Source organism: Nomascus leucogenys, chromosome 6 (assembly GCF_006542625.1).
Source record: "Nomascus leucogenys isolate Asia chromosome 6, Asia_NLE_v1, whole genome shotgun sequence".
Taxonomy (NCBI): Eukaryota; Metazoa; Chordata; class Mammalia; order Primates; family Hylobatidae; genus Nomascus; species Nomascus leucogenys.
The window spans coordinates 108,338,961-108,361,812 of NC_044386.1; the positions used below are offsets into that span (position 1 = coordinate 108,338,961).

At 45.4% G+C, this 22,852-nt stretch overlaps 1 protein-coding gene across 2 annotated transcripts in view; it reads left to right on the forward strand.

Moving 5' to 3' along the window:
* The first annotated feature begins 16,024 nt into the window (after nucleotides 1–16,024).
* The window catches only part of TICRR (TOPBP1 interacting checkpoint and replication regulator), a 53,099-nt gene continuing 46,271 nt past the window's right edge, over nucleotides 16,025–22,852 (forward strand). The window contains exon 1 of one of the 2 annotated variants that reach the window (XM_012507137.2): nucleotides 16,025–16,790. In XM_012507137.2, coding sequence (XP_012362591.2) covers nucleotides 16,137–16,790 — 654 coding nt within the window. In that variant the 5' untranslated portion in view covers nucleotides 16,025–16,136. The remainder of the gene's footprint in view (nucleotides 16,791–22,852) is intronic. The other variant, XM_012507138.2, reaches the window with a different exon arrangement.

Consider the following 22,852-nt stretch of genomic DNA (forward strand, 5'->3'; position numbering starts at 1 on the left):
AATTTTTAAACAAGGGGTCCTGCATTTTCACTTTGCACTGGCCCCAGATCACACAACTCTTAAACACAGAGTAGATCATCACTGCATTAAAGAAAGGTGGCTCAGGACCAATCCTGTCTCTTCGTGCCCAGAAATACTGCCACAAAGGGATGGCTTCCCCCAGAGACCACCAGGTACCACTGGAGCCCTGAGACCCTGGGCAGAATGGACGCTGTAGAGGAAAATCAGTGTCCCCAGGAGACTCGCCCCAGGGCTCAGAGGCTGCAGGGTGTGGGGCAGGGAGGGCCGGGATACAGCTTCCTCTGCCCATGTCCCCTAGCCTGGCTCTCTACCACCACAATGCTGGGCCCTCCATTGCCGAAGGAGCTCCCTTCTCCTGTCTACTGTATCAGGGAGGAGGCTGTCCTTGCATCTCCTGGGGGAAGCAGTGTAGACTGGTGGAAAGAGACTGGGATCAGTCAGGCCTGGGTCATGCCTTCAGCACTCCCTCTTATTGGCTATGAGAGGTCCTCTGAGCCTCAGTTCCTCATGTGTAAAAGGGAGGAAATAGCCCAGGCATGGTGGCTCATGCCTGTAATCCCAGCACTTTGGGAGGCTGAGGCGGGCAGATCACTTGAGGTCGGGAGTTCAAGACCAGCCTGACCAACATGGAGAAACCCCCATCTCTACTAAAAATACAAAATTAGCCGGGCCTGGTGGCACATGCCTGTAATCCCAGCTACTCGGGAGGCTGAGGCAGGAGAATTGCTTGAACCCCGGAGGTGGAGGTTGTGGTGAGCCGAGATCATGCCATTGCACTCCAGTCTGGGCAACAGGAGTGAAACTCCATCTCAAAAAAAAAAAAAAAAAAGGAAGAAATAATGCCTGCCATGCAGAACCACTGTGAGGAGAACCCAGCACATCATGACTGTCCCACCAGATGCTGGAAATATGTGAATTCTCTTCCCTTTACGGGGAAGAGGGAGAAGCATCTTTCTCCAAAATAATGGGGCCCCAGTGTTCCAGGTGCAGCCTGTCAGTCACCCAGGGTCCTTTGTCTCCCTGGGAGGCTCATCTACAATCAGTTCCCAGGCTTCTGCTTTTCTTATGAAAACTAAGGATAGGCAGCTCTTGGGAAAGGTTTAATTCGGGATTGACATGTAGGCTTCAGAGCCCTTTATAAAGAGTTGTTGCTGCTGCCCTCTAGTGGTAACTTGTCTGTATCTGCATAAATTCCTTACTTCCTTTGCGTAAATAATAAATACTTAATAACATACTACAACTCAATCTAAAAAATAATTTATTGAGTCCCTACTCTGTTAAGAACTAGGGATATGAAGACAAATAAAACACAGTTCTTTCCTTCTAAGAATGTACAGTTTAGAAAATGCGGCAAAGAGATTGCTTGAATATAACCCAATATGATAAGGTTTTTTCTTTTTTTTGCCCAAAGGAGATAAGTTTTGTGTTTTTTAATTTTTTTTTAGTCTGTAAGACACACTCTTTATTTTTTTATTATTATATTTTAAGTTCTAGGGTACATGTGCACAACGTGCAGCTTTGTTACATATGTATACATGTGCCATGTTGGTTTGCTGCACCCACTAACTGGTCATTTACATTAGGTATATCTCCTAATGCTATCCCTCCCCCCTCCCCCCACCCCACAACAGGCCCTGGTGTGTAATGTTCCCCATCCTGTGTCCAAGTGTTCTTATTGTTCAATTCCCACCTATGAGTGAGAACACGCGGTGTTTGGTTTTCTGTCCTTGCGATAGTTTGCTCAGAATGATGGTTTCCGGCTTCATCTATGTCCCTACAAAGGACATGAACTCATCATTTTTTATGGCTGCATAATATTCCATGGTGTATATGTGCCACATTTTCTTAATCCAGTCTATCATTGATGGACATTTGGGTTGATTCCAGGTCTTTGCTATTGTGAATAGTGCCACAATAAACATACGTGTGCATGTGTCTTTATAGCAGCATGATTTATAGTCCTTTGGGTATATACCCAGTAATGGGATGGTTGGGTCAAATGGTATTTCTAGTTCTAGATCCCTGAGGAATCACCATACTGTCTTCCAAATTGGTTGAACTAGTTTACAGTCCCACCAACAGTGTAAAAGTGTTCCTATTTATCCATATCCTCTCCGGCACCTGTTGTTTCCTGACTTTTTAATGATTGCCATCCTAACTGGTGTGAGATGGTATCTCATTGTGGTTTTGATTTGCATTTCTCTGATGGCCAGCGATGATGAGCATTTTTTCATGTGTCTGTTGGCTGCATAAATGTCTTCTTTTGAGAAGTGTCTGTTCATATCCTTCGCCCACTTTTTGATGGGGTTGTTTGATTTTTTTCTTGTAAATTTGTTTAAGTTCTTTGTAGATTCTGGATATTAGCCCTTTGTCATATGGGTAGATTGTAAAAATTTTCTCCCATTCTGTAGGTTGCCTGTTCACTCTGATGGTAGTTTCTTTTGCTGTGCAGAAGTTCTTTAGTTTAATTAGATCCTATTTGTCAATTTTGGCTTTCATTGCCATGGCTTTTGGTGTTTTAGTCATGAAGTCCTTGCCCATGCCTGTGTCCTGAATGGTATTGCCTAGGTTTCCTTCTAGAGATTTTATGGTTTTAGGTCTAACATTTAAGTGTTTAATCCATCTTGAATTAATTTTTGTATAAGGTGTAAGGAAGGGATCCAGTTTCAGCTTTCTACATATGGCTAGCCAATTTTCCCAGCAACATTTATTAAATAGGGAATCCTTTCCCCATTTCTTGTTTTTGTCAGGTTTGTCAAAGATCAGATGGTTGTAGATGTGTGGTATTATTTCTGAGGGCTCTGTTCTTTCCATTGGTCTGTATCTCTGTTTTGGTACCAGTACCATGCTGTTTTGGTTACTGTAGCCTTGTAATATAGTTTGAAGTCAGGTAGCATGATGCCTCCAGCTTTGTTCTTTTGGCTTAGGATTGTCTTGGCAATGCGGGCTCTTTTTTGGTTCCATATGAACCTTAAAGTAGTTTTTTCCAATTCTGTGAAGAAAGTCATTGGTAGCTTGATGGGGGTGGCATTGAATCTATAAATTACCTTGGGCAGTATAGTAATTTTCACAATATTGATTCTTCCTATCCATGAGCATGGAATGTTCTTCCAGGAGATAAGTTTTAATAAAAACAATGATTCCCACAACTTCTGGTTCCACACAAAATGGAGTAGACACATTTATTCCTATTATTCCCATTATGTAAAGCTGAAAACTCTTGAATACCATATATAATAAAAGTAAGAAGACTCTGAAAGGTTGAGGGGAAAGGAGACTGGCTGGGGAACTTGGGACCCAGGGAAAGACACAGCAGCAAGTTCTCTGAGTTTTCTTTTTCTTTTCTTTTTTTGAGGCGGGGTCTCATTCTTTTGCCCAGTCTGGAGTGCAGTGGTGTAATCATGGCTCACTACAGCCTCAACTTTCTAGACTCAAGCAATTCTCCCACCTCAGCCTCCCCAGGAGCTGGAACCACAGGCATGTGCCACCACAACCAGCTAATATATTTTATTTTTTAATTTATTTATGTATTTATCTATTTTTTGAGATAGAGTTTAGCTCTTGTTGCCCAGGCTAGAGTGCAATGGCACACGATCTCGGCTCATTGCAACCTCTGCCTCTTGGGTTCAAGCAATTATCCTGCCTTAGCCTCCTGAGTGGCTGAGATTACAGGTGCCTGCCACCATGCCTGGCTAATTTTTTGTATATTTTTTTAGTAGATACAAGGTTTCACCATGTTGGCCAGGCTGGTCTCAAACTCTTGACCTCAGGTGATCCACCTGCCTCAGCCTCCCAAAGTGCTGGGACTACAGGTGTGAGCCACGGTGCCCATATTTTTTTGTAGTGATGAGGTCTCACTATGTTGCTTAGGCTGGTCTTGAACTTCTGGGCTCAAGTGTTCCTCCCACCTCAGCCTCCCAAAGTGCTGAGATTCAGGTGTGAGCCATGACACCCGGCCGCTGGGTTTTAATTTGGCCTTAATTATATCTTAACTGGATCCTGGAGAAGCCGACAACTTAATACAACAATGGGCACAGACAAGAGAAACCCCAAGAAGGGCTGCTCTCTAGTCAAGCAACCAGGAAAGGAGCAGCCTAGCAAGACAGAAACTTTTAGACAATAATCACTCTAGTGCAGCCAAACTCCACAGAGTAAACAAATGGTGGAAAAGCTGAGTGGGAGCCTGGACTACCACCCTCGCACAGCTGTAATGAGGCGGCCCCTTTTGCTGCCAAGGGTGGTGTCAGAGAAGGCTAAGTGGAAGGCTGGGACTTTTATCTCCATCCAGTGGCAATGAGGCCCAGCCCCTGCAAAGTCAGTGGAGGCCACTCGGGGAACCTGGACTTCCACATCCATCCGAAGGTTAAGATGCTCTCTCTCCCTCCCTGCTGGGGCGGTGGCAGAGGAGGCCTGGTGGAGAGCCAGGACTTTCACCACAACCAAGTGAGAATGAGGCACCCCTCTTCCTCCCTGCCTGGAGGTGGTCAGAGAAGGCCGAGTGGGAAGCTGGAACTCCCTCCATCTCTCTGTGGTAAGGAGGTTCCCCTACCCATGGTGTCAGTGGAGGCCCCATGGGGCCAGGCAGAAGTGGCACAATATTTTCAAATATTGTTTTGAGAACTGTTTTGTGTCTAGAAGTTTTATGTGGAAAATTCTACATCCAGTGAAAATATCCTTCAGGAATAAAGGAAAAATTAAGGCATTCTCAAGTGAAGGAAAACTAAGAGGGTTCATCACCCCCAGATACCTTCTTCCTAAAAGAATGGTTAAAAGGGCCGGGTGCGGTGCCTCACGCCTGTAATCCCAGCACTTTGGGAGGCAGAGGCGGGTGGATCACTTGAGGTTAGGAGTTCAAAAACAGCCTGACCAACATTGTGAAACCCCGTCTTTACTAAAAATACAAAAATAAGCTTGGCTTGGTGGCTCACGCCTGTAATCCCAGCTACTCGGGAGGCTGAGGCAGGAGAATCGCTTGAACGTGGGAAGCGGAGGTTATGGTGAGCCCAGATTGCGCCATTGCTCTCTAGCCTGGGCAACAAGAGCGAAACTCCATCTCAAAAGAAAAGAAAAGAAAAGAAACAGAAAAAGAATGGTTAAAAGAAGACTTTACAACAGAAAGGAAATAATGAAAGAAGGAATCTTAGAATATCAGGAAAGAAGAAAGAACAATGGGGAGAGTAAAAATATGGTCAATACAATAAGCTTTCATTCTCTTCTTGAGTATTCTAAATTATGTTTGATGGTTGAAGCAAAAATCGTAATATTGCCTAATGTGGTTATCAATATTTGTAAAGGAATTATTTAAGACAATTATAAGTGGGAGAGGATAAAGAGACTGTTTTTTTTTTTTTTTCGAGACGGAGTCTCGCTCTGTCACCCAGGCTGGAGTGCAGTGGCGCGATCTCGGCTCACTGCAAGCTCTGCCTCCCGGGTTCACGCCATTCTCCTGCCTCAGCCTCTCCGAGTAGCTGGGACTACAGGCGCCCGCCACCACGTCCTGCTAATTTTTTTTGTATTTTTAGTAGAGACGGGGTTTCACCGTGGTCTCGATCTCCTGATCTCGTGATCCGCCCGCCTCGGCCTCCCAAAGTGCTGGGGTTACAAGCGTTAGCCACCGCGCCCGGCCGGATAAAGAGACTTAAAAGGAGGCAAGCTTTTTTTTTTTTTTTTGAGGCATAGTCTTGCTCTGTCGCCCAGGCTGGAGTGCAATGGCGCTATCTTGGCTCACTGCAAGCTCTGCCTCCCGGGTTCACGCCATTCTTCTGCCTCAGCCTCCCGAGTAGCTGGGACTACAGGCACCCGCCACCACGCCCAGCTAATTTTTTTTGTATTTTTAGTAGAGACGGGGTTTCACCGTGTTAGCCAGGATGGTCTCGATCTCCTGACCTCGTGATCCGCCCGACTCAGCCTCCCAAAGTGCTGGGATTACAGGCGTGAGCCACCGCACCCAGCATTTTTTTTTTTCTTGAGACAAAGTCTTGTTCTGTTGCCCAGGCTGAAGTACAGTGGTGTGATCTCAGTTCACTGCAAGCTCCGCCTCCCGGGCTCAAGTGATTCTCCTGTCTCAGCCTACTGAGTAGCTGAGACTACAGGCATGCACCACCACATCCGGTTAATTTTTGTATTTTTAGTAAAGATGGGGGTTTCACCATGTTGGCCAAGCTGGTTTCCAACTCCTGACATCAAGTGCTCCACCTGCCTCAGCCTCCCAAAGTGCTAGGATTACAGACATGAGCCACCGCACCTGGCCAAAAGGAGGCGCGCTTTCTATACTTTGCTATACTTCACCAGGAGACCATGGTAAGTTATATGTACATAATGAATACTTAGATCAAATACTAAAAGAAAACTATACAAAAGAAATACGTTTAAAAACACAATCAATACATCAAAATGGATTTTTTTTTTTAAAGTTCAAGCACTCCCCAAGTGCTGGGATTACAGGCGTCAGCCACCACACCTAGTCTGATTTTTTTTTTTTTTTTTTTTGAGACGGAGTTTCGCTCTTGTTGCCCAGTTTGGAGTGCAATGGCACGATCTCGGGTCACTACAACCTCCACTTCCTGGGTTCAAGTGATTATCCTGCCTCAGCCTCCCTAGTAGCTGGGATTACAGGCATGTGCCACCACCCCTAGCTAATTATGTATTTTTAGTAGAGACAGGGTTTCTCCATGTTGGTCAGGCTGGTCTTGAACTCCCTACCTCAGGTGATCCGCCTGCCTTGGCCTCCCAAAGTGCTGGGATTACAGGCATGAGCCACTGCACCCGGTCTGATTTTTTAATAAAAGTACAGAAGCAATTCATGGAAGGAAGGATGGATAATCTTTGCATTTAGCTCCAAGCGTAATTAAACCTCTCCTCAACTCATTCTGGCTATTCTTTCTTTTTCTCATCTTAATTAAAATATCTTGAGTTTATTCGTTGGCTGGGACAAAACACACGCCACCTCGCCATACTTTCTCTTTTTTTTTTCCTGGAGCAGTTTAGCCAACTGAAAACAATTTCAATCCAATCACTGATGTAAACCAAAGGTATAAGAGCCATAACCCAGGTTCGATTTTTGCTTTTTTACAAATATGCTTTTCAGGGGTAGAAATTTCATGCTATTAGACTGTTCTTAAATTTTTCCATTAGAAAAATGCCATAGGAATGCAGAAAAGGGTGTGGTAATTCCGCCTGGGGAATTCAGGAAGAGCGAGAGGGAAGCTACAGCCAGGCCCCTCAACACAGCCAGGGCCTTTCTCATGGCTGCCTGGCCAACTCACCCTCCACTTTGGAGAAGCTGCTTTAACCTTCTCCTCTTCCCCTCAGCTCCCACTCCTCCAACTCCCCGCTCACTCAGTCTTGCCTCCTTCCTCAGAGAAAGTTAAAACTATCAGATGGGACACCCTCAAGCTCAGGTCATCCTCCTCATGTAGATTTTTAACCCCTTACAGCTCTGCATAGCCATAAGCTGACCCCATCTCCCACCCTTCCTCAGCCTCCCTAGGGTGTCTTCTGGAATTTGCAGTGCACCCCTACACAAACCCCTGTGCCCTGGGACTTCACTCTGAATATTCCCTTCACCTTCTTGCCCTGTAGGAAAACTGGCTGATGCCTGCAAGCAACACTTCCCCTATGGCCTCCTCAAATGAGGGCTATTTTCCCTCTCATGTTCCTCATTCCAGTTGGCCTGAGATAGGGGTAGCTGTCCTCCCTTCCAGTCCTCCATAAACCCCCAGCCTTTTTGAAACAACTGACATTAGGCCACACCCTGCCTCTTTGTCACAGTCCTCTTCAGGTCTCTTCCTCATTCACTGAGTATTCTGGTCACAGCTGTGTCTCTCGGCCACTGCCCCATCATCATTCTTCATGCCTTCCTAGCCCCTGGGATCTGTGCAAATCATCCATCCAACATCTCAACTCCCAGCATGACAATCTCCACCAATGCCCCAGCCTCCCTTGCAGCTAGGAGTAGCCATGTGACCCATTTCAGTCAAATGGGATGGAAGTCAAAATCTGAAAGGAGGGGTGGTTTCTGTAAAAGCATTGCCTTCCAGGGTGTATGCAGCCTCCGTGGGTTAATGAGCGTGTGTAAACGGGAGGAAGATGGCACAGTCATTGGCCCTGACATGACTGAACGAATGACCCTACACCAGCAGCCACCTATCTCCAATCTACTTCAGCCACTCTGGTCCAATTTCCTGCCTTCACAGCTGAAACAATTCCTAATAATTTCTCATCAATACTGCCTCTCCCTGGGTCCCATCCTCAAGCCACTCACCCTCCTCTTTCACCTACTGTTCTTGCCCAAATCCTAGTGTGTCTAAGGCTGCTAGTTATTCCTCAATATCCATTCTCCCCTTCTCTCTTTTGTAACAGAACCCTAAAATTGTCACAGAGCCCACCCCGGACCCAGCTACTGCACTGCCACAGTCCTCTTTCTCCCCAACGCTGTTTTTCTATCAGCAGCTTTTCCTTGAATCTCTGTCATTTCCAACCAAGTACAAACACACTGCAACATCTCCTGCAATATTCTGATGTTAACAAAACATCAAAAACCCTTTCCTAAACTCCTCATGTCCCCTAGCTACCACCTCATTTCTCAGCTCTCCTTTTTATATTAAAAAAAAAAAAAAAAAAAAAGCTCTGCTCAAGAGAGTGGCCTGTCCTCATTGCCTTCCTCTCCTCACACCCCCTCTGCCAGTGCCCTGATCCTTGGATGCCCGCCATTCCAGCAGAACTCCTCTTGTCAAAGCAATCTAGTGCCCATCACCTTGCCCAACCCAACAGTCCATTCTCAGCCTTCATTGTACCCCACCTCGCAGCAGCCTGTGGCAGAGGGAATCATGACCTATGTTCCTCCACTGCTGCCTCCTTTAATCATGGGGAATTTTGAACATGTACAGAAGGAGAGAGCATGAGGTTGGGCGCGGTGGCTCACGCCTGTAATCCCAGCACCTTGGGAGGCAGAGACGGGTGGATCATGAAGTCAGGAGGTCAAGACGAGCCTTGCTAACATGGTGAAACCCCTTCTCTACTAAAAATACAAAAAAATTCGCCAGGCATGGTGGCACGCACCTGTAATCCCAGCTACTCGGGAGGCTGAGGCAGGACAATCACTTGAATCTGGGAGGCAGAGGTTGCAGTGAGCCGAGATCGCACCAGTGCACTCCAGCCTGATACATGAGGAAGACTCTGTCTCAAAAAAAAAAAAAAAAAAAAAAAGGAAGAAGAGAGCATGAAACAATGAGACTCACATACACACCACTCAGCCCAACCACCTCCAACCCACGGCCAGGGAAGTCCTGCCCAGATTCACCTCTGCATCTTCCCCTCCCTATTATTTGGAAGCAAATCCTACACATTATATCATTTTGTCGGTAAAATATTTCAGCATCTCTAAAAGATAACTTTTAAAAATGTAAACAACTCTCTCATTCTTTTTTCCCAGCTTCATTTTTAATTTTTTCTATTATTTATTTATAATTTCAACTTTTATTTTAGATTCACAGGGTACATGTGCAGGTTTGTTACCTGACTATATTGTGTGATGCTGACGTTTGGGGTACAATTGATCCCATCACCCAGATCGCGAGCATAGTACCCAATAGTTTTTCAGCCCTTGCTCCCCTCATTCCTTCCCCCCCTTTAGTAGTTCCCACTGTCTGGTATTGCCATCTTTATGTCCATGAGTATCCAGTGTTTAGCTTCACTTATAAGCGAGAGCCTGCGGCATTTGAGTTTCTGTTCCTGCATTAATTGGCTTAAGATAATGGCCTCCAGCTGCACCCATGTTGCTGTAAAGGACGTGATTTCATGGTTTTTATGGCTGCATAGTATTCCACTCCCTCATTCTTGAAACCCATTTTTCACTGGATTTACATTCACCAAATTCTCCTGATTTTACTATTTTAGTCCTTTTGGGCTGTTATAACAAGATACCATAAACTGAGTGGCTTATCAACAACGTTTCTTTTTTCTCACAATCCGGAAGCTAGAAGTCCAGGATCAAGGCACCAGCAGACTTGTTGTTTGGGGAGGGCCCATTTTCCGGTTCATAGACAGAGGTTTCTAGCTGTGTCCTTACAGAGTGGGTAGAGCAAGCGAGCTCCCTTAGGTCTATTTTTTTTTTTTTTGAGGCAGGGTCTTGCTCTGTTGCCCAGGCTGGAATGAGGTGGTGCAATCATGACTTACTGCCACGACTTCCCATGCTCAAGTGATCCATTTACCTCAGCCTCCAAAGTAGCTGGGACCACAGGCATGTGCCACCACTCCCAGCTAGTTTTTTTTTTTTTAATTTTTGCATAAATAGGATCTTGCTCTGTTGTCTAGGCTGGCCTCCAAGTCCTAGGCTCAAGCAATCCTCCCACTTTGGCCTCCCAAAGTGCTAGGATTACAGGTGTGAGCCACCACACCTAGGGCCTATTGTAAGGGTACTAGTCCCATTCATGAGGGCTCTGCCCTTCAGACCTAATCACCTCCCACCTCCTAATACCATCACCTTGGTGATTAGGTTTCAACATATGAATCCTAGGGGACTACAAACATTCAGACCATAGCATCCTCCTATCCAAGTGGCCACTCCTCTTTCCAACCTCTCATCCAGGCTTTCAATGACAGCTAAGTACTCGTCCCTTTCAAATTACCTCTGTGCCTCAATTTCTCCATTTCTCCCCAGAGCTCCAGGTTCATTTTTTTTTTTTTTTTTTTTTTTTTTTTTTTTTTTTTTTTTTTTTTTTTTTAGATGGAGTCTTGCTCTGTCACCCAGGCTGGTGTACAGTGGTGCAATCTCGGCTCACTGCAACATCCACTGCCCAGGTTCAAGCGATTCTCATGCCTCAGCCACCCAAGCAGCTGGGATTACACGCATGAGCCACCATGTCTGGCTAATTTTTATACTTTTAGTAAAGACAGGGTTTCACCATGCTGGCCAGGCTGGTCTCAAACTCCTGGCCTCAAGTGATCCACTGGCCTCAGCCTCCCAAAGTGTTGGGATTACAGGCATGAGCCACTGTGCCTGGCCCAGTTCATATATCTAACTGCATACACACCTGGCATCTCCACTTGGAGGTCCATTAGGTATCTTCAAGCTAACACGGGTTAACTAGAACCTTTGATATTCTGCACCCTCCTTCCCATCACTTCCTCACTGAGTATTCTCCACCCTTCCTTCCATTTTCAGCCCCAAGCCTAGAATTCATTATTCTGTTCCGCAATCTGTTTGCAAGTTGTCACCTCCACATTCAAAATATTATATATCCAGAATTCAACCATGGTTCACCATATCCATCACTTTTACCAAAGCCACCATCATAAGCAGACCAGTGGTTTCCACATTTATTTGGTATTTTCCCTGATGAAGATAGAATTATACTTTATGTAATTTGAAATATATAGAAATAGAAGCTGACCCTGCACCCCTAATATATATTTACTAACTGGCAAATTATATGCAGATACCTACTAATATGTATTATAAAACATAAAATAGAAATTTATAAAGGATGACATAAAGAGAAAATAGGCAGTTTTTAAATGTCTTGCTAATTGTGATAGCTTCATATGACCATTTTACCTAACATCTCAAGGCACAATATACACTTAGGTAAGGTTTGTGATTAACTAATAAAAATACTCATTTCAAATAGCCTTTTTATTAATTCCACATTTCACTTGGACACAAGTGTAAGATTTGATCAAATTGTCTTTTTTAATCTCAAAGTGTGGCTAAAAAAGATCTCATACTAGGAAAACAAGAATGTCAGATCCACCATTTTCATGTGATTTTCTTGTGATTGTATTGTTAATATTAATAATATGACTTCCAACATACGACTTCTTAGCAGGAATCTTGTAAAGCCACTTGTTCTTCTTCTTCTTCTTCTTCTTCTTCTTCTTTTTTTTTTTTTTTTTTTTTTGAGATGGAGTTTTGCTCTTCTTGCCCAGGCTGGAGTGTAATGGTGCGATTTTGGCTCACCACAACCTCCGCTTCCTGGGTTCAAGCGATTCTCCTGCCTCAGTCTCCCGAGTAGCTGGGATTACAGGCATGCGCCACCATGCCCAGCTAATTTTGTATTTTTAGTAGAGATGGAGTTTCTCCATGTTGGTCAGGCTGGTCTCGAACTCCCGACCTCAGATGATCCGCCTGCCTCAGCCTCCTAAAGTAGTGGAATTACAGGCGTGAGCCACCGCGCCCGGCCACACTTATGCATTTTTTGAGACTCGTTTTAGTTAAAACTCGATTGGATAATCCTCCAATCCATTTAATCAGATTCATGAAAAATGCAGTAGTCACAAAACACTGGTATCCAATGAATGAGTGCATTATCAGATAAAAAATAAGAGAAACGGAAGTTCAGTATTTTCTTCCTGCACCCAGTGGGTTGATTGCCTTGGGCACTTCCTTGTGTGTTAGCTCCTCCCTTTGGAAAACAGTCCCCAACATGGTCTGCAGCATCTCCTCACAGGTTTCACTGCTTCATTCTTGCCCCTACATATTCAATTGTCCACCTAGTAGCCAGAGCGCTCTTCTCAAAACACAAATCGTATCAAGTCCCTCCCATCCTCAAAACCTTCCCCTGGCTTCCTATCATTCTCAGTAGAATATCCAAGCTACTTCTGTGGTCTCCAGAGCCTCTCACTGGCCCCACTGCCTCCCTGGCCCCTCTCTCATCCCACCCCCTGCTCACCACCACCCAGCCCCACTGCCCCACTGCTCTCCTTCCATTCCTCAAACTCTCTATGTTCCTTCCTATCTGGGTCTTTCAAAGATGCCCCAATCACTTTTCCTCCCTGCCCTTTCCTGTCCCTGTCTCACCCACCATTGTTAAACTCCTACTTACCCCTAAAATCTCAGTTTAAATCTCACTGCGTTAGGTTGTTTCTTATCCCTTAACACCTCAAGGCACAATATACACTTTGCTAAGGTTTGTGATGCAATATGTCACAAAATGCAATATGTGAATACGTTAAAGTTTAAACAAAAATCTTAACCAGCTCATCCATTGTAGTCCCTTATCCTATGCTTCACTTTGCCCTTAAAATTCTTTTCAGGCTGGGTGGTGGCTCATGCCTGTAATCCCAGCACTTTGGGAGGCTGAGGTGGTTGGATCACCTGAGGCCAGGAGTTCCAGACCAGCCTGGCCAACATGCCGAAACCCCATCTCTACCAGAAGTACAAAAAATTAGCGGGGTATGGTGGTGGGCACCTGTATTCCAGCCACCCGGGAGACTGAGGCAAGAGAATTGCTTGAACCTGGGAGGTGGAGGCTGCAGTGAGCCGAGATCACGCCGTTGCACTCTAGCCTGGGCAACAAGAGCAAAACTCCGTCTCAAAAAACAAAACGAAACAAAAAAAAAAACCTTTTTTCGAAAAAAAAATTTTTTTCATATTATGTTCATCTGTATTATTATCTGTCTAATGTCTGATCCCCTACCTATTAGACTGGAAATTCCATTAGGGCAGGAATGGTGCCTGGTATGTAGTAAGTATTGTTGGATGAGTGAAATGAATGACTGGCATAAGGATGAAAGGTGTTATGAGCTGAGCTGTGTCCTCCCGAAAAGATACGTTGAGGTCCTGGCTGGGTGCAGTGGCTCACTTCTGTAATCCCAGCACTTTGGGAGGCAGAGGCAGGCGGATCACGAGGTCAGGAGATCGAGACCATCCTGACTAACACGGTGAAACCCTGTCTCTACTAAAAATACAAAAAAAAAAAAAAAAAATAGCCAGGTGTGGTGGCTGGCGCCTGTAGTCGCAGCTACTTGGGAGGCTGAGGCAGGAGAATGGTGGGAACCCAGGAAGCGGAGCTTGCAGTGAGCCAAGATAGCGCCACCGCACTCCAGCCTGGGCGACAGAGGGAGACTCCATCTCAAAAAAAAAAAAAAAAAATATGTTAAGGTCCTATCCCCCAACATCCTCCAGAATGTGATCTTATTTGAAAATAGGGTCTTGTACAAGTAAGCAAGTTAAAATAAAGTCATTAGGGTGGGCCCTAATCCAACATGACTGGTGTCCTTATAAAAGGGAAGTTTGGGCACAGAGACAGCCATGCACAGAGGGAAGATGACAGGAAGAACACCAAGAATTGCCAGCAAACATCAGAAGCTAGAAGAGTCAAGGGATGATTCTCCCCTACAGCCATGGGGGCTGGAGGGGAGCAAGTGCATGCCAACACTTTGATTTTGGACATCAAGCCTTCAGAACTGTGAGACAATTTTTGGGTTTGATCCTTTGTTATGGCAGGCAGCCCTAGAAAACTCAACCAAAAGAGAAAATTGTTGTACATGAGGCAGTAATTGCTGAGGACTTTGAATGGAGAAGCCAAGGCACATAAAGGAAGTTGTAGCCAAAGCATATAAAGGAAGTTGTTCTGTTTCCAGTTGGAAATAGAATTACTTAGCAAGCAGAATTCAATGGTGTGGAGTATTGGATCAGTCTCCCTAAACACACATTCAGGTAACCGACCTTCATTCTTGGTCTCCTTCTTCTTTCCAAATACCATATTCCATTGATCCTAGAGGCACATCTCACATCTCTGAAATCAGCCTGTTCACTGTTGGCCAGCGAGAGGAAGTATAAAAAAGTTTCAAAAAAAATCACATGGAGAGACAATCACAGACAACTTCCGGTATACAATATTATATTAACAGTTTAAAAATATGCATATAAATGCATTTCTATCTATATATAACTTCTGTCTATGATTATCTATCTATATATAATTCCTTTTTTTTTGTATTTTTTTTTAGTAGAGACAGGGTTTCACCATGTTAGCCAGGGTGGTCTCGATCTCCTGACCTGGTGATTCGCCCGCCTCAGCCTCCCAAAGTGCTGGGATTACAGGCATGAGCCACCGTGCCCGGCCTATCTATATATAATTCTATGTATTCTATCTATATAGTGATATATAATTTCTATCTGTAATGCAAATCTACATGTGATTTCTATCTATATATACATGTAGATAGGAAATTTAGGGAATTCACTGCAAGTGCTGCTTGCAGTCCACTTTTTAAACCTAACATTACATAATAAAACACTATTTTAAGAAGCTGCACTAGGCCGGGCATGGTGGCTCACGCCTGTAATCCCAGCACTTTGGGAGGCCAAGTCGGGTGGATCACAAGGTCAGGAGTTTGAGACCAGCCTGGCCAACATGGTGAAACTCCGTCTTTACTAACAATACAAAAATTAGTCTGGGGTGGTGACGTGCGCCTGTAGTCCTAGCTATTCAGGAGGCTGAGGCAGGAGGATCGCTTGAACCCGGGAGGTGGAGGTTGCAGTGAGCCAAGATCGCGTCACTGCACTCCAGCCTGGGCGACAGAGCGAGACTCCGTCTCAAAAAAAAAAAAAAAAAAAAAAAAAAAAAAGCTGCACGATGCTCCCCTTGGGCGTGTACCATACTTTAACCATTCCCAAACTGTTTCCATTTTTTCTGATGTTAAATAAACTCTAAGATGTACAGACGTCTTTTATCTGGCTCTCCAATTACCTTCTGCAGATAAACTCCTAGAAGTTACTGGGGCAAAGGGAGTGAACCTTTAATTTTTAATAAAATTTTTTAAATTACAGAAAATTAAAACCGTAGTCGTCAGATTCTACTTCATAGACGGTCCACAGAGATTTCAACAAGTTCGATTCAAATCATCCCAAATTCCCTCCCAGCACTAAGTTTTCCTCGGTCTTGGAAACGTGGCCCCGCAGTCCGCACTCACGACTGCGCACAAACGCGGACCTCCTTCCAATGGCGAAACTTCTTGACACGCCCCCGAGGCACCACCTCTTTAAAATTTAAAACGAAGGCCCAGGCCAATGAATGCTAAGCTTGTTTCGGAACACAGAGACCCGCCCACCGTCACTCCCTCCACCAACAGACTGAAGTTTTCTCCACTGCCCCTCCAATCACCGCCAAAAATGGAAGTTGCTCTCGTAACTTACGTAAGGCAAGCAGCCAATAGGAGCTAACCTTGGAAACTACCTCCCCCAATAGCAGCAGCTCCTGGAGAGCGCGGGAGCCTTTCGACCAGGGTCCCTAAGGAAAGCAGTGAATGGCGCTGGTTCCCTGAAGGAAGGGACTAAGGGACGGTGGCGCGGGCCCGGACTGGGGCCCCGGGGCCGCGGCACGGCCGATATGGCATGCTGTCACAAAGTAATGCTGCTGCTGGACACCGCGGGCGGCGCCGCTCGCCACAGCCGGGTCCGGCGGGCCGCCCTGCGCCTCCTCACCTACCTGAGTTGCCGATTCGGCCTGGCCAGGGTCCACTGGGCCTTCAAGTTCTTTGACTCGCAGGGGGCGCGGAGCCGGCCGTCCCGCGTGTCTGACTTCCGCGAGCTGGGGTCCCGCTCGTGGGAGGACTTTGAGGAGGAGCTGGAGGCCAGGCTCGAGGATCGCGCCCACCTGCCCGGCCCGGCGCCCAGGGCCACCCACACGCACGGCGCCCTGATGGAGACGCTGCTAGACTACCAGTGGGACCGGCCCGAGATCACGTCGCCCGCGAAGCCGATCCTGCGGAGCAGCGGGAGGAGACTGCTGGACGTGGAGAGCGAGGCCAAGGAGGCCGAGGCCGCCCTCGGGGGCTTGGTGAACGCCGTCTTCCTCCTGGCCCCCTGTCCGCACTCGCAGAGGGAGCTGCTGCAGTTCGTGTCTGGGTGCGAGGCCCAGGCCCAGCGCCTGCCGCCCACCCCTAAGCAGGTGATGGAGAAGTTGTTGCCCAAGAGAGTCCAGGAAGTCATGGTCGCCCGAAAAATCACCTTCTACTGGGTGGATACCACCGAATGGTCTAAGGTAAGGAAGGTTTACAGTCGTCTCAGATAGCGTGCACGGTGCTTTCCTTGCTAACCAGAACTTGGCAGCGTCCTTAGAACAGCCACAGACCCCGAATGAGACTAACATGACTCTGCGTCCCTTCGGAAGGAAACAAATAAATAGGGACAGTTTTCACAACGAAATGGGTAGTTCCTCACTACCTACTGTTTAAGACCCCTCACAATTTGGGCCCTACCTGCCTTCCCAGACTTGGTTTTCCTACACACTACATCTACTCTAGCATATTGAAGTCCAGTCTAGAAAATCAACAGGTCTGGACTATTTGTTTTGTGTTATGTGTGTTGTTCAATCTGCCTGGAATGCCAGTTCTCACTCTTCCAGGCCAGTCCTAACTTCACTTACCCTTTAAGGCTCCCCCCAGTGACAACTGCTCAGTCCAGCGTCTAAATTGCCATACACATTTTGTGTGGCTCTTAACCCTTTCTCCATATGTTTTGATTGTGCACATCTCTCCCTCCATCTAGTCTAAAAATACCTCAGAGGCCGGCAGCAGGTTTTAACACAATAACCAGGGGTGTGTGTGTGTGTGTGTATATGTGTGTGTGTATATATATGTATGTATATATATATATATATATATATATATATAATTTTTTTTGAGACAGTGTATGTCGCCCAGGCTGGAATGCAGTGACACAATCTCTGCTCACTGCAACCTCCACCTCCCGGGTTCAAGCGATTCTCATGCCTCAGCCTCCCAAGTAGCTGAGGCTACAGGCCCACGCCACTACGCCTGGCTAATTTTTTTGTATTTTTAGTAGAGGCCAGGTTCCATGCTGCCCAAGCTGGTCTTGAACTCCTGGCCTCAGGCAATCCACCTGCCTTGGCCTCCCGAAGTGCCAGGATTATAGGTGTGAGCCACCACGCCCAGCCACCCAGATGTGTATTAAACATTGTAGGTGTTCAGTCAGTATTTGCTGACTAAATGAGTAAATTCTTGCAAACTTAAAGTCTTAAATGGCTAATTTGGATTTTTATTGAGGAGGTGAGGCCCCGTGCTCCTGTTAAGTGCTAGCATAAGTATATATTTTTGCCTTCATCCTTCTCATTGCACTTCATTTAGTCAACAAATGTTCATTGAGAAGCCAGTTACGTTGAGTGCCTACCACACTGTTTGAGCTGCTGGGGACATGGTAGCCAAAGCAGGGAACAGATTAAACAGATAAGCAAGTGACAATTTCAAATCATGCTCTGGAGAAAATAAAACGGGGTCATAGGATGGGAGTAGAAGGAGGTGGTTATTGTATATAGAGTGTTAGTCAGGGAAGGCCTTTTTTTTTTTTTTTTGAAACAGAGTCTCGCTTTGTCACCCAGGCTGGAGTGCAGTGGCGCGATCTCGGCTCACTGCAACCTCCACCTCCTGGGTTCAAGCAATTCTCCTGCCTCAGCCTCCCAAGTAGCTGGGATTACAAGCGGGCGCCACCAGGCCTGGCTAATTATTTTGTATTTTTAGTAGAGATGGGGTTTCACCATGCTGCCCACCCTGGTCTCAAACTCCTGAGCTCAGGCAAGGGGAGCAGTGTGAGAGAAAGTCGGGGAGCAGTGTGAGAGAAAGTCAGAAAGCAGGAGAGGCCGACCTGTAGGGCCAAGGTCGAAAATGTGGATTTTGTTCTAATTAATTAATGGGAAGGCTTTGGAATGTGGTTTAACCAGGTGAAAGATGCGATTCCACTTAATGGAAATACACGTCACTAACCCAGGAGTGAGTTAAATTGCAAGATTACAGATGGAAAATGAGCAAGCATTTAAATAATGATATGGTGTGTTAGAATTTTCAAAGTGCCTTCACGTACAAAGCCCAAAAAAGGCGTGGCAAATGCAAAATAAGGCAGCAATGGTTTGCCAAGAAAAGGAAAGGACAAAAAGTATTTAAGGGGATGGTAAACATTTGATGGGGAAAATGGAATCCTAGAAATATTAAAATTTAAGGCAGCCAGTCAAGCCTTAGACACAGTATACAACACATTTCTCAGTTTGAAACAATTGATATCACATCAAAGACTTTCTTCTGGAATTGTATTATGTTAAATACTGGCTAGAAATAAGTTAGATGGGGCCTGATGGGTCTTGGAGATTCTTTGTCTCTCTTTTCTTCTCTTTAATCTCTCTCTTTTTTTTTTTTTTTTTTTTTTTTTTTGAGTAGCATCGAAATAAGTGGGTTGACTGGATCTTTTTAAAGAACGATTTCAGGTCTGACGTACCGTCGACTGAGGGGATGGGTCTTCTCTGAGGCTTCCCTTCTTACATCTGCTGTTTCAGATGTAAGATACTCAAGCTTTTCTGGAATTTTCTTCTGCTGAAGATCTATCATCTCCTATTCAAAAACCTGCCCAGCCATGCTGGGCAAAAGGAAGGTTTAGGCTGTGTCCTTGGGGAGTGCTCTGTCCAGGAGTGGGGAGAAGGGAAGAAGAGAAAATCTAGGTCCTGCCTTGGGGAGCGCGCAGTCTGGGAAGTAGAACTGGGAGAAACAGAACCTGCACTTACATTGGAGGCAGAGGGATCCAGGCGCGTAAAACAGGATATCATATTTGCAAAGATATAGGATAGAATGGAGGATAAGAGACCTCTGACACATTTTCAACTTTATGCCTTAGATTTATTCAATACATATTTGTTCCATACCTGCCAGGTATGCTAAGGAATCAAATAGATGTGGTCCCTGCTCTCTTGGAGCTTATAGTCTAGTGGACATTTACAGATCCCCAAATTTGAAACTACTACTAGGACATGTCTGTCACTTATCCTATAATATGCATACGAATGAAAAATGTGACCATACTCTATAGTATACTGTTTGTATTTTTGTTTTTGTTTTGTTTGAGACAGAGTCTTGCTCTGCCGCCCAGGCTGGAGTGCAATGGTGCAATCTCGCTTACTGCAACCTCTGCCTCCCGGGTTCAAGTGATTCTCCTGCCTCAGCCTCCCGAATAGCTGGGATTACAGGCGTGTGCCACCACGCCCGGCTAATTTTTGTATTTTTAGTAGAGACGGTTTCACCATGTTTGCTAGGCTGGTCTCAAACTCCTGACCTCAGGTGATCCACCCGCCTCAGCCTCCCAAAGTGCTGGGATTACAGGCTGTTATTTTTTTTTAATCACATGTTTTGCTATGGTTTGAATATTTGTCCCCTCTAAAACTCATGGAGTAATGGGTGTCATGGGAGTGGGATTGGTGGCTTTATAAAAAGAGGACGAAAGCGTTGAGCTCACTTGCTCAGCCCCCTCACCATGCTTTGCCCTGTGCTGCCGTGGGATTCTGCAGAGTCCCCATCAGCAAGAAGGCCTTCTGGAAGTGCAGCCCCCTGGCCTTGGACTTCTCAGCATCCATAACTGTAAGAAATAGATTCCTTTTATTTACAAATTATCCAGTTTCAGCTATTCTGTTGTAAGCAACATTAAACAGACTAAGCCATGCACACATTACCTTTAATAGAAACTTAATGTCCCTTTCAACACTTATTAAAGTTACATCTTCCCCCCCTATCTCCCGAGACAGAGTTTCACTCTTGTGACTTACGCTGGAGTGCAGTGGTGCAATCTGGGCTCAATGCAACCTCCGCCTCCCAGGTTCAAGTGATTCTCCTGCATCAGCCTCCCCGGTAGCTGGGATTACAGGCACCCACCACCACACCCAGCTAATTTTTGTATTTTTAGTAGAGATGGGTTTTCACCATGTTGGCCAAGCTGGTCTTGAACTCCTGACCTCAGGCGATCCACCTGCCTTGTGGATCAAAGTGAGGGGTGTTGGGATTACAGGCGTGGGCCACCACAACTGGCCATAAAGTTACATCTTAACCTTTCATTTTATTAACAGGGTTTTTTGTTTGTTTTCCTGGCTGGTCTTCTGGCTGAAACAATTTCAACAAAATTTTTATGTCCACTTGGCAGAAAATCCTAATCAGGATCTATGGCCTCTGAACTAGGTTACCATTCTCTCCATAGCAGTGAACACAGATATAGATACATGGGTGGTAACAGCACATACTAATTAATTGGTTAATCTAATACAGCATTTTCCAGATCGATATGCATAACTGAAAAGTTTAGATAGATTAGAAGATAATGTGCTCCAATACATTGTTTATCTTCATTACATGGGATCTTTTGTTTTTTTGTTTTTAATGCTGATCATAAACCACTCAATTAATCCATCAGATAATCTATCAAAGTCCATCAGATGGTCATGATCCGAATTTTAAAAGCAGTCTAGGCCAGGCCTAGTGGTTCATACCTGTAACCCCAGCTTTGGAAGGCTGAGACAGGAGGATCTCTTGCACCCAGGAGTTTGAGACCAACCTGGGCAACATGGTGAGACCCCATCTCTACAAAAAATACAAAAGTTAGCCAGGTGTGGTGGCACATGCCTGTACTCCCAGCTACTTACTCAGGAGGCTGGGGCGAGAGGATTGCTTGAGTCCAGAAAGTTAAGGCTGCAGTGAGCCATGTTCATACCACTACACTCCAGCCTGAGCAACAGAGCAAGACCCTGTCTCAAAAAATAAAAATAAATGAAAGCAGTCTATTCAGAACAGTCCTGGGTTCTGTTCACAGCCTTGCTGTGACCATGGATGATTCCCTGCTTGTCTTTGAACATGACTATAATTGGAAGTTTGGGAATGACCTAGTTGACTTTTAAGACCCTTCTAGTTCTGATTCCTCACATTCACATAGCAATTTATAATTTATAATTGTTAACCAGCATGATGAGCATATTCTAAGGGGTGTGCTCCTCCTTCATATTCCCATAGTAGCTGAGTATTGTTGTTACACTGTGATGCCATGTTAAACATTTTATGTTGGTACTGTTTTATTCACACCACCCCCCCGCCCCCACTTCAAGATCCTAGACATGGCACGTAGAAGTTGCTCAATAAAAGTTTGTTGAAAGAAGGTTGACTGAAGAGTCAGCTGTGTGTGAAGGAGTGAAGCAAGGCTTTTACAAAGAAAGCAGGATTTGAGCCAGATACATAAGTGTAATAACCATTCAGTTGATGAAAAAGGAAGGGGAGGCACAGGAAATAGAAATCAGCAAAAACAGGGAAGCCTTAAAATATGGCATGTTCAGGAAATAGCAAATGGTTCAATATGCCTAGAAGGAGTGGGAATGGATGAGGGGTAGAAGACAATGTGTTCCAAAAGGTGGCTTAGGGTTGGGTTGTGAAGTGCTTTGTGATTATGCTGAAGAGTTACTTTATTCTGGAGGCAGTGGCAAGCCTTTCAGAATTTCAGAGAAGTAGCATGATCAGAGAAGTGATTTGGAAGAATACTTAGAGCACCATGGAGGAACGATTAGAGGCAGAGCACAGACTTTACAGGCTATGGCAAGCGTTAGGGCAAAAGATGCGACGAGGCCTCGGTTTGTCTGGTCTCTGCACAGGCCTGTGGGTGGGCAAGTCAGAGTGATGGTCACCATCTGGGGGAGGTGCTCCTGCCTCACTCCCATGACACCTGGCCATTATTGTGTTGTGCTGTATAGGACATAATTATTTTTATTAATAGGCCGGGCACAGTGGCTCACACCTGTAGTCCTAGGACTTTGGGAGGCTGAGGCAGGCAGATCACTTGAGGTCAGCAGTTTGAGACCAGCCTGGCCAACATGGTGAAACCCCGTCTCTACTAAAAATACAACAATTAGGTGGGCACGGTGGCGCATTTCTGTAATCCCAGCTACTTGGGAGGCTGAGGCAAGATAATCGCTTGAACCTGAGAGGTGGAGGTTCCAGTGAGCCGAGATCATGCCACTGCACTCCAGCCTGGGTGACAGATCAAGACTCTGACTCAAAAAAAAAAAAAAAGGTTATTTTTATTAATGTATAATGATTCTATGTTCCTTCTAACATTTTATGATCTATACCCAGTGATTTGTGTCACTTCTTTCTGTTCCTTGACAAAAATATAAATAAGGTACTATTTTTACTAAATGAATGCTTTCTCAAAGACATATTAGGTAGTAATTTGTTCTGGGGCTGCACAATAGCTTGATGCTGACCGTTATTTCTATTTAGTTCAGCAAATACATTG